The sequence below is a fragment of the Notolabrus celidotus genome, chromosome 9 (assembly GCF_009762535.1).
Source record: "Notolabrus celidotus isolate fNotCel1 chromosome 9, fNotCel1.pri, whole genome shotgun sequence".
NCBI lineage: Eukaryota > Metazoa > Chordata > Actinopteri > Labriformes > Labridae > Notolabrus > Notolabrus celidotus.
In genome coordinates, this window is record NC_048280.1 from 23,812,561 (window position 1) to 23,826,527 (window position 13,967).

Here is a 13,967-nt window from a genome sequence, read left to right on the forward strand (position 1 = left end):
GTATCAAGCAATATTATTATTCCCCTTGTTCCCATTATCACAGACCAATCAGAGCTACTCCCCGACCCTCTGTTGCCCTGATTGGCTGGGAAGCCACTTCTTCCTCATAGGACGCGCACAACAACCTTTTATTAACGGGGTTATGGGAGCAGAGAGGGGAGGGGGAGGTGAATGAGAGGAAATCTGGTGGGAAGGGGTAGTGTTAACATTCGAAATCTTTTTCTAAACTGATGTTTATATCACGACTACCAACAGCAGCTTTAATAATGAAATATCAATATGATGGGTTGTGCATATAAGTTGTCCAGAGCACGTTAGAATTAAGTTTGAAAAAGGGGTTATGTGTCTAAATGCCTCTTCATGTCAATTAACACTTCAAACTTTCATGTATTTTAAATACCCAGATATTTGGTTAATGAAACATAAATCATGAACTCATCACAGGGTACAAGTTAAACTCAAAATAATTCAAGTATTTCTAAAAATTAAAATGATGAGCGTGATATCTCCTTGCAGTAATCTCCAGTCTGCCCTGTCAGAGGCTTGTAAAATGGCATTGTTAAGCACCTAAAGTATTCACTCATAAAATATAGTACAATAGGAGGCAGTGTAATCATAAAATATTTCAATAAACTTTATTGATATAAATACAGTGTATGTATCCTAGTCAGGGAGGCCGTTTTTGAAATGCATTGTAATCAGAAAAGGTGTAACAAAGTGAAATAATAAATATGATTTATTTCAGTTCAACAGTCTTTAGTTTCTATTACAGGGCTCTTTTTGTTCTAAACCCTAAAATATTGTACAGAGAGTATATTCAACTTCACTGATAACATCCAGATGATTGATGATGAGATGTTGTTTCACACAGCTATGCTTTAGCTGCTCAAATGAAACTATGTTATCAAAGGAAGTGGCAGAGGAGGGGAGGAATGTGTAAATGTTCTGCTGGTTGGGGCTCAAGCTTGTGCCGACTCCTCCTCATCCTCGTCCTTCACCTGTGAAAGAAAAACAAAAAGGCTTTGTTAATAACTTCAAAGAGCAGAATGAGAAGCATGCATTAATGCAGGTTCACAACATATCCTCTGACATGAGAACAAACCTGCTCCACTGATTCAACCTCAGGGACGTAGAACTGCAGCATGTTTTGGATTCCACTCTTCAAAGTAATAATAGAACTGGGACAACTTGTGCAAGAGCCCTGCAGCTTTAGTTTAACAATGCCATCCTCAAACCCCCGATACAAAACATCCCCTCCATCCTCCTGTACAGTAGGCCTGGGGGAAAATGATCACCAACAAGGAGGAAATAAGAACATAATGCCAGTCAGTCAACAAATAACAACCACTTATAGTATTACATAACACCCTTACACATAACTACCTTATTCTGGTGTCCAGCAGCTCTTTGATCATGGCAACAACTTCATCGTCATCATCAGAAGGTGCTGGAGAAACAGAAATGATTGTTCTACAATCACAAACATCTTGCACTAAAGGTTCCGCTGACATTTTAAGGCAGCCCGAGACATTTAAAAAAGCTAGTGAGGTAAAAGAAACCGAGTACAGCAGCATTGGAGAACAACAGCGTTCCTAGACTGGTATTCTAATAGCTACCATTACACAACATGTTGTGTAATGATAATAAAGAGATGCATACCTGTATCTGCACTAGGTTGGCTGTCTTCGTTTACAACAGGAAGACCTGTGGTGAAAAAGTCCATGATGGCAGCAAACACATCAGGCTTGATTAGCCTCCACTCCATACTATCATCAGCCTTAAAAGAGAGACAGGAAACAGGCGGTTCAAAGCAATGACAATAACTCATCCTCCACTTTAAGGTATTCTGTGTATATGGCATGGAGCTTCAACGTGGACATTTACCTTTGATATGGTTATAAAATCCGGGCCAAGGAAGACACTCTTGACTCCATCAATTCTAAACAGCTGTCTGAAGATGACAATTTACATTACATACGTTTTGTTATTTACCAAACCAAACTTTGAGGTTAATACAAACTGAAAAATTATAAGTTTTCTTAACACTAACTTTGTACATATGTGTATTACATGGTTCATACTTCTAATCTAATATCAGTCATTCATTAGAGCACAGTATTTCCTTTCAGAGCTGTTAACATTACATGATCTAACACCCACACAAGCAACCACAGTAATGGAATATAATCAGTAAAGACATAGTGAGACACTTGTATTGTGTGACTTCCATCTGGGGAGGCAGAACAGCGTGTGCAGCTTTAAAGACACTGGCTGCAGACTCAAGGACAACCTGAGTGATACAGAGAACTCTCACTGCTTTATCTGTGTGCAGCAAGTTAAAACTTCTTATGTGAGCACAGACATAAGGACGGTTCTCAGGCAACTGGTACAGCGGGTTTATAAATTATCATCAGTGCTGATGACTTGCAACACACAGGTGTAACTAACAATAATAATGGATGTATTCCAGGTATGGATTATGTAACATTGCCATCATCAATATTATAAGATATCTGTGTGCTTCTCCCGACACTGCATAACAAAATGTTTTACTTTGTTTACATTAAAGCGGCCTTATACCTGGCTAAGGGCGAGCAGTGTGCATCACGAGGGCCAGCAAAGTCCATAGTTCCTGATTCAAGCACCGTGCGACCAGGCAGAAACTTTAAGCTGTTTGGATTTGGTGTGTCCTGAGTCTGCACAAACATTGTCCTTCCTGGAAAAAACACAATAACGCGTCATCTATTATGTAAGAGTGTTCTCTCAGTTACAGAGCCACATGGATGCTGCAGGTACAAACCAGGAACAACCCAAAGGGGGTTTTGTGGCCATCTGTGTGAGAATCCTGTGTTCTGTGAAGGCCAATTTGAAGTGGCACACTGATATCCACTGCCAGAAAGAGACAACACGGAGAGAAAATGAGGTTATCAAATGATCAATTATAGTATAAAATTCCTCTTCTCCTAGCCAAATTAAAATACATCATCATTTGTGTTTTGTCATTTTTGTTATTTTATTCTGCAAAGTAACTCCAATTGTCATCAAAATATTCCCTCTGAAATGCAGTGGAGTAGAATAGCAGTAAATGGAAATACTTAAGGACAGTAATCAAAGTTTCTTTTAGTCACAGTTCATACCAAATCATATTACCCTAACAAAATAACGCTCTTTTTATCCCTCCCAATTTTTTTCCCAATAGAACTGGTTGAGTAATACTATTTAATATTCCTTTGTACGCAATACTTAATCCCTTTGTAAAGGAGCAATATGTTATCTTGTCTAGCTAGCTATACCTTAACCTCGCATAACCCCTGTTATGTTGTTGTCATCATTTGACATCATTGAGAAGGGGACTTCACTCAACATTTGCATTAACATATAGATAAGGTTTAACTGTATTCTAGACTGTGGTTGTCCTACACAATGTGGTAGTCATGACAGATAGCCATCATAAACAGACATTTTGATGTGGTATTATTTGTAAACAAAGTTTCAACACATATTTTTTTATTGATTGATTTGAATGACACAGAAACAATGAAGCCTTCATTTTTAGTTTCATTTAATTTTATGCAAAATAATCTTTATGAGGATGACAACTCTGTACAAACACATGACATGAATTAAACTACATTAACAAAGGAAATGAAAACATTGCTGCCATTCTAAATAACCTGCGGATCACATTTGATACATCCTGACCAAATACAGGCTGAGTGACCACCAGCTAGCTGCAGAGACAGGGAGATACAGGCAGACATGGCTGCCCAGAGAGCAGCGTCTATGTGCTCGCTGCTCTACAGGGGACATAGAGACAGAGATGCACTTCCTCCTCCACTGCAACAAGTTCTCTTTACTAAGAGATTCCCACTACTGGGAAATTACTAAAATAGTACCAAACTTCCCAACATTAACCCCAGAAGAGAAACTGTCAGTTCTCCTAGGGGAAGGGTCAGCAGCTCCTCTGGCTGCTAAATATGTGTCTGCCTGTCACAGCCTGAGGGACGCACCATCCCATAATATTTGATTTTAGGTGAAGGTTTTATGAGCATACTGCATCAAGTGAGGACACTGAGATATGCTGTATGGGTAATCGTTCATTAATGCGTATAAAATATGTAATATGTAATGAATATAATGTGTTGTGAATATATATGTGATGTATGTGTATGAATGTGTGTACTTTGGCAATAACATGTCTTTGTTCATGCCAATAAAGCAAAATTTAATTGGAATTGAATTGAATTACATTCAAAAGCCATGTGCAGTGAAAATTACCGAAGTGATTACTGTGACTGGCAAGATTTATTTTCGAACATAACAACAACTCAGAACATGACAAAGAAGTTAAAAATAACTCAAGACAAACTAGAACTTGTGGTGTGGCTTGCCATTCATTCAGGCTTAAACAATTACTTTTAATGGCACTAAATGTGTGAAGACTGGCTTTAACAGCTCTGCACATATAACTGTTCAGACATTGAAATGTGCAGACGACGAAATAGACTCGAGGCACTTCCTCGCTGACGCAAGACATTGATTTTAATTTGAAGGTGGCTTTTATAAATCAACTTTACTTGCCATAGTTTGATTTATACATTTGTACATTGCGTTGAGAGGCGATGGAAGCCTGCAGAAATAAAAGTTTATTTAAAAAAAAAATAAAGCCACATTCATACCATTTTACTTTTCTGAAGAGTTTGAATCAATCTGCGTCACTTAGTCTGCTACATTGCGACTAGCTCCCGAGCCGCTGATAGTAAACCTGAGACGGGCTCTTCGCATTAGGAGCTTAGTGTATCCACACAATCACTGACAAATCACAACAAGGAGGCGACGCACTCAAACAACCAGCAAACAAATTGACTTACGGACGTGAAAGTCTTGCTGAAATACCGAACAACCTGCCGACCTGTCCGAAAGTCGCCATGTTTGTTGTGATTGAATAAGACCAATGAACGGAAGTTCATCGCGGAAGTGATGTATTAGTTTTGTGCGTTCGGCAAAACTGTCCGACGTGGTGGCGGAAGGGCACCAAAAAGCTGTTTGCCAACCGCCATTAAAATATATAATAATAAGAAGAAAATAAATCTTCTCCACCGACACGCAATTTCCATCCTATCCATCAAGCGATTGAAGTTTCTTAAATTCAACTGGTCTGTACAATAAGTACAAAACCCAGCCTGTGGAGGTTAGTGTTACACTTCCCAGTGTACGGTCTGCCTTAATTTAATTCGAAGAAGAAGAATACTGTCCTCCGCAATAACCATCCGCTGTCGTCGAGGGATATTTTGCGACGTTTAAAACTAAAGATTGTCTGCGTTGAAAGATTGAAAATGCCGTGTGGGAGAAGCTTCAGACGGAGAAGGGATTCATCAGACTCAGAGGAAGATGAGACAGCCAAAGAAGTCAGGTAACATACTTTTTCAAACTCAAAAACATCAACACAAATACGCCACGCTGCTTGCATACGTTTACTCTATTGACATTTACAAAGTTACCCACAGACCTTCAATACTACCTGCCACGCTTTCTGTTTTTCTTTCAAACAATTCCTGTCTTCATTACAAAATCCACTTTTAAAGAAGTGGTCCAATTGGTCCTTTATCTGGAATAAATCCATCCTAATGATAAGGAAATCATATCTGGAAAGAAACTAGGCAGATGGGGCCTTTGCATTACTATCGGGGCTCCAGTATTCACAAGATGGTTTACTGGGTGTCATTTCTACCAAAATCATGGGCCGAAGTGGTCTGAAATGGAGCAGGCCTCGTGTAATCCGGTATATTTAACATCAATGCTCTATGCACCACTAATACACTGAAGATATGGTCACAGTTGAGGTCCCACTTCAAGTTTACTGAGGCACTGCCTCTGATGCCTCTTACAGGTAACGTCCTGTTCTCACCATATCTCTTGGACTCACTCCGCCTATCAGCTGTGGTCTAAAAAGGCTTAAGATGTCTAAATGACCTCTATCAAGCCAATAATTTTATTCTTTTTGTAAAAATGACACAACAGTATGGCATTCCACAATCACACTTCTATAGATACCTTCAAGTACTGAATTTTGTCAAGAAGCTGTTTGTGCCCTTCCCATCTTCACCAATACGGGGTCAGATAGATGATTTTCTTGCTTGGGACCCTTTACAGCCAGGCATGACATCCAAATTATACAGCTCAATTCAAGAAATGGCCACCCAAGGTGGGCTGAAGACCTTGGGACTCACATTTCTGATGAATTATGGCGGTCTGCATTTTCAAAAATTCATGTATAAAAAAAGGAAAAAGTCCAATAAAAAGATTTTAAAATCAAAATTAAATGCTAACTGTTGCTTCAGTTTTAGGTGATTATTTCAGTAATCATGCATCATTTTTGTGTGTTTTTGGTACAGATCAAAAGTTGAAGAGGCAAAAGAGCTCCAGGGTTTGCGAAAACGACAAACTGGAGTCAGGTAATGTAAATCCAACATGTTTATTGTGTCTCTCAATCACCGATAACGATCCTCTAGTCTCTCCGATACAAAAAAGTATTAAGTATTTATTTGCATTTCACATTTGTTTAGTGTAACAGCCCTATTGGTTGGAGACATGCTGCCGCCAGAAGATGACATTGATGTAAGGACCCTTTTTAAAAGTTATTTTTGATTGATCTCTATATTTTCTTTAAATATCTGTTTGTTGTAAATATCTGTATCATTTACTAAACCTTTCCTATAGAATGACCCCTTTAAGCTGAAGACTGGAGGGGTTGTGGACATGAAGAAAGTCAAAGACAGGAATAGGGACATGTAAGTCACTCATCAAGCCAGTCATGCATCATTTTGACAGTACATTTCACATATTGTGTGAATGTATGTCACTACTGGAATGGAAGATGTATGTCATCACATATGACCTCTTTTCCACATGTAGGACAGAAGAGGAGACAGACCTCAACCTGGGCACATCCTTCTCTGCAGAAACGAACAGAAGAGACGAGGATGCAGATATGTAAGTGAGCCTTTTCACCCTTATTACATTTTAACACTTATAGAAACACCCTCTCTCTCCATGGCACTATAAAATATGTAGCATGCACATGATTCATAAAAGCTTTAGATGAAAAATAAAAGTAAATTTCAATTAACATTATTATAACATAGCCTCCAACATTCAAGAAAAGTGTTCATTCAAGTATTCATCATTATGTACACTTGCACACAGTTACTCACAAAGGGTCTCATGGAGGTATTCAAAATCTTTTTGTCCTGTATTCATTCTAACAGGATGAAATATATTGAGACAGAGCTGAAAAAGAAGAAGGGGTTGGTGGAAGCTGAGGAACAGAGGGTTAAGGTGAAAAATGCAGAGGATCACCTGTATGAGCTGCCTGAGAACATCCGCGTCAATTCTGCCAAGAAAACAGAGGAGATGTTATCCAATCAGATGCTGAGTGGGATCCCTGAAGTCGATCTTGGCATTGAGTATGTTTTGAAAATTCTCAAAAGATTCATTTTTATTTATTTTTTTAGAATCTCATTCTGTTTAGCAAGAAGGAGATTTTGCATTGAGTTAATGCAGTGACAACATGACATAAAAAGTGCAACTCTGATGCTGTGTTGTTTCTTTCCAGCGCAAAGATAAAGAACATAATATCAACAGAAGAAGCAAAGGCAAAGCTTCTGGCAGAACAAAGGAACAAGAAAAAAGACAACGGGACATCTTTTGTGCCCACCAACATTGCTGTCAATTACGTCCAACACAATCGCTGTGAGTCATTTTGCTCTCAATATGTCGGGTCAGTAGCAATTGAGAAATGAAATTTTGGTCTCATTTGCAATTGTATTTTCCCAGTCTATCATGAGGACAGCAACGCACCGCAGAGGCACCACAGACACAGAGAGGAGCCAAAAGCAAGGCCGCTGCGTGTAGGAGACACAGAGAAACCAGGACCAGAGGGTAAAACACTGCACATGTATATTTATATGCATAGTCAAGCTGTTCAGCACCAGTAGTCTGCAGTTTACTTATGAGCTTTTAAGTAATTACTTTGCACTCTTCTAAAACAGTGGTTCCCAATGTGGGGGTCTGGAGATGTCTTCCAGAATGTTATTATTTTTCAAATGATCAAAAATTGCATATTTTACCCATTATTGTGAAAAATATAAACACAAATAGTAGTTAAAGCAATTGAATTATAGGAACAGTGGGGTTGAGTTTTTGCCACCTATATTTTGGGGTCGCAGGCTGGAAAGTTTTCGGAACCCTGCTCTAAAAAACTGTAGTCTGATTAATATCTTCATCTGTTTTTCCCCAGCAACATCACCGCCAAATTACCGCAAACGTCCAAACAATGAAAAGGCCACCGATGATTACCATTATGAGAAGTTCAAGAAGATGAACCGCCGATATTGAGGAGCTCAAAGAAAGAAATACCCTGACTGTTTGACCATTTTTAAAAACAATTATGGGGCCATGAAGATAGCTTGTTGACAGTTTTTCTCGACAGATATCAAATGACTCCCAGACAGGACAGGGTTGAACTTTGTAAATACTTTAACTATTGCCCTTTGGTCTTCTGAATACAGTACATGTTCCTTTTTCATGTTTTATGTAAGACGGTAATGAGGCTCAACGCTGTCTGATGACTGATTGTCAGATGAGTCAAAGTAGTTTGTGTAATCCTTCTTTTTTTTCCCAGTTCAATCTTAACATTTTGTGGAATAATTATGTTTTAGAGTCATCAGGAATTAAAACATGAAACCACATGCCTTGAATTTTTCTTTAATCTGATCAGTGCTTTATGAAGTACAAAAAAGGGGGAAACCGTACAAAAGAACTAGCTTACAAACTACAATAAGAGCATGCACTTATTGTCAATACTGAGTCAAGTATAAAACTATACAAACACTTCACAAGCTGCAAATGTACTGACCTCCCCTCTACATTGTATATACAGCATATAAATCAGGGCATGCGTGTTTGAGGTCGTTGAAACATCAATGTTTGGGCCTCCTGACTTCTGTTTTAGTATTAGCACCTAACACAAAATGTTTTACAGCTGCAGACCTGGTCAAACAAAAAAAGTAAGTACAAACTGAACACAAGTATTCCAGTCTGTTTCCATGTTTCTCTTCATGGCTTCTCTATAGAAGATGTCCCATGTCCATTGATGTGGTGTTGGGGGTTTGCCTCCTGTATAGGAGGTTCCTCCGTGTCCTCTCTGTCTCCCTGCGTGGAGCTGCAGCTGCTGCCCAGGGAGGCCCAACTGTCTCGGCGGCGGTAGGCCTCACACAGCGGCAGATCAGTGCTGTCCCACTGACTGTAGCTTTGCAGAGCGGAAACCGGAGACAAAGAATCAGCGCAGCACAGAAAGAGAGGAGCAGATGAGAGCGGCAGGTCAGAATAAGCACAGTCACACAAAGAGGAGCACGTAAAGACGCACGAACAATAAAAAGCATGTAGAAGTGGAAACGAAATCAATGCTTAGGACGGCTGATTGCTCACTAGTTACTGTAATGATTTTAAACTCAGCAAAAGGTGTGATTAGTTGCTGATGGAAAGCGTAGCAAGTGCAGCAAAGAAGGAAGGCCCACACCCAGCATGCTCCAAACAGGACTGACAGACACTTCTACGTACTTTCTTGCAGAAAACATGACAAACTACTGCAGTATTTTGTCTCTACTTTATTTCTCAAATCATCCTGGGTCGATTGGAACAGCTGGAACAAACTCGTACACATATAATAACAAACCCTTGTGTGATCGTCTCCAGCTGTGGAGTTACAGCGGGTGTCACTTGAGGTCTTAAAAGGATGGAATCACAAACACCTAACTTTTCAAACCTCATTCATCTACAGTCCATCATTAAAATCTTTCTTCATACATCAAATACATTTATGATAAATTATCTTAATTGAATGATACATCTATAAAATCTGTTCTCTGATAACATGTTGGTTCTTTCAATGTATAACCCGTCTCCCTCAAAATGTGGTGTTTCTAGGAATCCACACAAAGAAACACACTACACAATTCATTATGAAGCAAGACCAAACATTTTACAAGGTCATTACTTTGTTTAAAATGTTTTCATTATAAAACAAAGAGTAAAGGCCTCATTGTTTACAATTACACTTAACTTTGCATCTTTCCCATGTACCTGACAATGTTTGCTAGAGCCTCTCTGAAGTCTTTGAGATGCAGCAGATTAGGTAACCAGAAATCTGATCATCATTTAGAAATAAACATCGAGGTGAAATGAATCCGTGTCACCTGTAAGGCTCTCTGTATTTCAAACTGCATCATTCAGTCCATCACAAACTGAACTATCATAGCTCATTTAAACTGCTGGTAATCAGCTGTAAACCACTTCAAAGCTGCAGTCTACCCTGCTTTGACCAATTTTGACCTTTTTCATGTAATAGAAAAAAAACACTCAAGGCACTTCCTTTCAACAACTCAAAGTCACTGAGTGAGATGAGCGTAGTGATGCTTTGTATGGATGAATGCTGCCGATTGGATATGAAGATGAGGGAAACTCAACCCAAGGGTTGATAATTGGAAGCTGGAAGAAGTAACCCCCCTCCCCCAGGCTCAGCAGTGAATGGCAAAGGTGGGACACTAAATGGTGCTGGGCATGTGGCAACAGAGGGGCGGTGGGATGAGGGCAAGTACAGGCCTACTTGTACCTGGAGGAGTAATATTCTTCCTCTAGCTCATACAGGTCGATGGCGATCTCGTCGCGGAGTGAAGTCAGCTTTTTGTCGCACTCCTCCTGCAGCGAGCGGAGCTGTTGGTTCTGCAGGCTGATGGCGTCGTTTACGGAGGGAAAATCGTTCAGAATCAGGAATTGCTTCAGATCAGAGACCAGCTTCATCAGAGATTCGCCAGCTCGAACCTGACGGGACAAAAATAAGTGAGAAGTGGGTTAAAAAGAGAATAAAAATGTGAATTTTTCTGTGACTGTCTACAGGCTAAAGACGAAGTATCGGGCATAAAACATGGGAAACTACAAACAAACAGTGTGTAGCTATTCTTTCTCCACGAGACCATTTGGCATTTTTTTGGAGATCCAAAACTTAAAAAAAAAAAAAAACTCACTATGAGTATCTAACATTGAGACCAAGTGTATAAAACAGTTACACTACACACTGCCTGAACAAAATACAATTGTTGGTCTCACAGACAGCTTTGAGTAGACAAAGGCACCAAAATATGGCTTCTTTAACTGTTGGTTACAAGGGAAGTTGTAGGTTTATACTGTTAAACATAGTTTATCTAAAGTAATGTAATAATATTATATTTCTTACTTAAATAAAAAAAAGTTTAGCCTCTTCAAAAGTTGATGTTACCATAATTTATCAAAAGCAATCAGGGAGGAGACCTGGGAGCAGGATCTTGTAACAGTAATTCCTGAGGATGTCTAGGCGAATTGCATCTCTGCTGTACACACTTCCTCCATTCGCATACAACATGGGTTAATTCAATTCAAGGTTTTACATAGAATTCATTACTCCAACGACAGGTTAGCCAAAAAAAAAACCCCACTGTTAATCCCAACCCAGTCTCCTTGGGCCACATGTTCTGGTCCTGTCCCTCCATGGTCAATTTCTGGTCCTCTGTATTTGACTGCCTCTCTGCTTTATGCGATACGCCTCTTTAGCCCAACCCACTCACTGCCATTTCTGGGCTGATGCCTATAGAAACGCATACCACAAATGCACAGAAGAAAGCAGTAGCATTTAGTAGCCTCATCAAATGCAGACTCATCCTATTGAATTGGAAGTCTAATAAACCCCCTCCCTTTAGAAGATGGGTACATGAGTTGCTTTCTCAACTCCAACTAGAGAAAATTAGACATACACTGAGAGGTTTCCCTGACAAATTTACTAAAGTATGGTCTCCATTTGTTGAATGCATTGGATCTTTATTTATTTGATTATTTTTTATATATATCTGGGTTTTGTCTTACTTGCCAATAGATGTCAATTTCTACATTCAACTTAATGTGAGGTTATCTCTCCTTTTATTTTTATTCATTTTTTTTTTTATTACCATCTGTTGGCTTGTCAATTTGTTTACTCTGTTTATTCCTCTTCTTGCTCTGTATTTAGGGTGTACCCTTGGTCGGGGGGTGGTGGTGTTATTGTGGGGTATTGTCTGTACAAGTTCAGTGTGTCTGTGTGTGTTTATGTTTATATGTTGTATAAACTCAAAACTTCATAAATAAATTAAAAAATAAACATGAAACAGCAATCAGGGTTAATAACTGTAGGAGAAAAACAATCTCTGAAGGCCTTTGTATAAGCTGGATAACGTACAATGTTGGCAGCTCGGACGTGCATCTCATAATGGTCCTGCTCTGCTTGGGTTGCTCTGGAAACCTGTGTCTCCTCCTCGATCTGTACACGGGGAAAAAGTGTGTTTGTTAACATTTGACATACTCACGTATTACTCATATATTTGGAAAGCAATATTCAGACACACTGTTTAAAGAGGAAAAGACAGTAACAATGCTGCCACAGGGAAAGATGAAAGAGAGGCAAATTAAATCTGTGTACCTTTGCTGTTTTGATGATTTCTGTAAAGTTGTCCATGATGGACCTGATGTCATCTTTCAGTCTTTTGTTATAGTTCTGCAGCAGAGTCTCTTTGCTCTGAGGGAGCACTCTCTGAGTCGCCATCGTGCTCAGGAAGGCAACACCACGTTATCTGTTTACATTGAGAAAGAACACTGACATAATTTCATCGAACTACATTTTAACGTAAAAGAGAAAAGATAGTTTCACTAGCTAACGTTAGGTAGCATGAGAAGGCGCGTGCTAACAGGTAGTGATTAGTAAAAACAATGGCCGAACATGGTCTCGTGTTTGTGATATTGCATAAATACATTTTATTATTAAAGCTTATGTAGAATATACCACTTACTTTTACCGCATAGTTTGTAAAAAAAAAAATGTTGCTAATTTGCTAACAAGAACGTTGGCCTGTCTTCTTCTTCGTGTGATACGACTACCGACGAACATCCGGTTTGTCGGTGAACTCCCGCCCTCTGCTGGTGGAGCAAAAATGCCAGGCTTTGTGATGTAAAAAAAAATGAGAACAAGATCAATCATGTCAGAACTTTTTCCACCTTTAATGTGATCTATAACATGAACAATTCAACTGAAAAAAAAAAAAATAGGGGGAAGAATAAAAAATAAAATTAAAACTGCAAGCGGATATGTGCGGTCCCTCGTGCAAGCACCGCCTGATGTGCGCGACCACCTGATGTAAGCCACCGCCTGATGTAAGCCACCGCCTGATGAAGCCACCGCCTGATGTAAGCCACCGCCTGATGTGCTGCAGGTGTTGCTGTGCTGCCTAGGCTGAAACTGTGAGCATACTCATGCAGTTATCAGCATTGTGTACATTGCAGTACTGCCTGTCACCATTGGATGCTGCTGTGTCTTTAATTATGTTCTGAAGGATTGTTCATCACAGATCATTATAGAAAGAGTTGTGATCACAAGCATGTTAAAAACATGTTCTGAGAGTAAATACTCATCGTGTCCATTAGGTGGCGCTATTCATATGACAAACATGTGTATATAGATGAGTTCAGGCTGGGTCCATGATGAAACATGTCAAATTTGGAAGAGATCGGGTATCGGGTATGTATATAAATGTCAGTACCATGTATTTCCTGTGGGTGGCGCTATGGCTGTAGTAGCTAAATGAGTCCATAGGTGTGCTGACAGATGGACCCTGATCATTTGATGTAACTTCAAACAGATTGATCACTGTATGAAGGAGCTATAAGTATTTCCTGTTTCATGGCGAGACATCAAAGTTTGAGGGGTTGCCACGCCCACATCCATTGACTTAGGAAGATTCCTTTGACAAATGTTCATCTCCAGTGTGACAACAACATTCTGAGCAAAGCAGGAGTTGATTGGATAAAAACTGCAGGACGTGATTTTCTGCTGCCAGTAGGGGGTGCTA

General features: G+C 39.5%; 3 protein-coding genes across 4 annotated transcripts; 1 reads left to right on the forward strand and 2 right to left on the reverse strand.

Annotated features, from left to right (window-relative positions):
* Positions 1-718: 718 nt before the first annotated feature.
* On the reverse strand, positions 719-5,003 carry nfu1 (NFU1 iron-sulfur cluster scaffold homolog (S. cerevisiae)). Its single transcript, XM_034692976.1, has 8 exons — positions 4,872-5,003; positions 2,801-2,889; positions 2,581-2,716; positions 1,885-1,951; positions 1,660-1,777; positions 1,384-1,447; positions 1,103-1,277; positions 719-998 (listed from the first exon to the last, which is right to left on the reverse strand). Exons 1-8 carry the CDS (start codon positions 4,928-4,930, stop codon positions 960-962), a joined length of 747 nt encoding a protein of 248 aa, XP_034548867.1. The 5' UTR covers positions 4,931-5,003; the 3' UTR covers positions 719-959.
* An 8-nt stretch (positions 5,004-5,011) lies between these two features.
* c9h9orf78 (chromosome 9 C9orf78 homolog) lies at positions 5,012-8,750 on the forward strand. The gene is made up of 9 exons (XM_034692975.1): positions 5,012-5,413; positions 6,396-6,455; positions 6,567-6,618; positions 6,721-6,791; positions 6,916-6,993; positions 7,269-7,466; positions 7,616-7,752; positions 7,837-7,941; positions 8,300-8,750. The coding sequence occupies exons 1-9, from the start codon at positions 5,337-5,339 to the stop codon at positions 8,395-8,397; spliced, it is 876 nt and encodes a 291-aa protein (XP_034548866.1). The 5' UTR covers positions 5,012-5,336; the 3' UTR covers positions 8,398-8,750.
* Positions 8,751-13,045, reverse strand: med22 (mediator complex subunit 22). 2 transcript variants are annotated; one of them, XM_034692978.1, is made up of 5 exons: positions 12,912-13,045; positions 12,545-12,717; positions 12,305-12,385; positions 10,673-10,881; positions 8,751-9,310 (listed from the first exon to the last, which is right to left on the reverse strand). In XM_034692978.1, exons 2-5 carry the CDS (start codon positions 12,665-12,667, stop codon positions 9,118-9,120), a joined length of 606 nt encoding a protein of 201 aa, XP_034548869.1. In that variant the 5' UTR covers positions 12,668-12,717; positions 12,912-13,045; the 3' UTR covers positions 8,751-9,117. The 2 variants fall into 2 exon arrangements, with proteins under 2 accessions (XP_034548869.1, XP_034548868.1); XM_034692977.1 differs by having other exon boundaries at positions 12,545-12,695; positions 12,912-13,044.
* Positions 13,046-13,967: the final 922 nt, after the last annotated feature.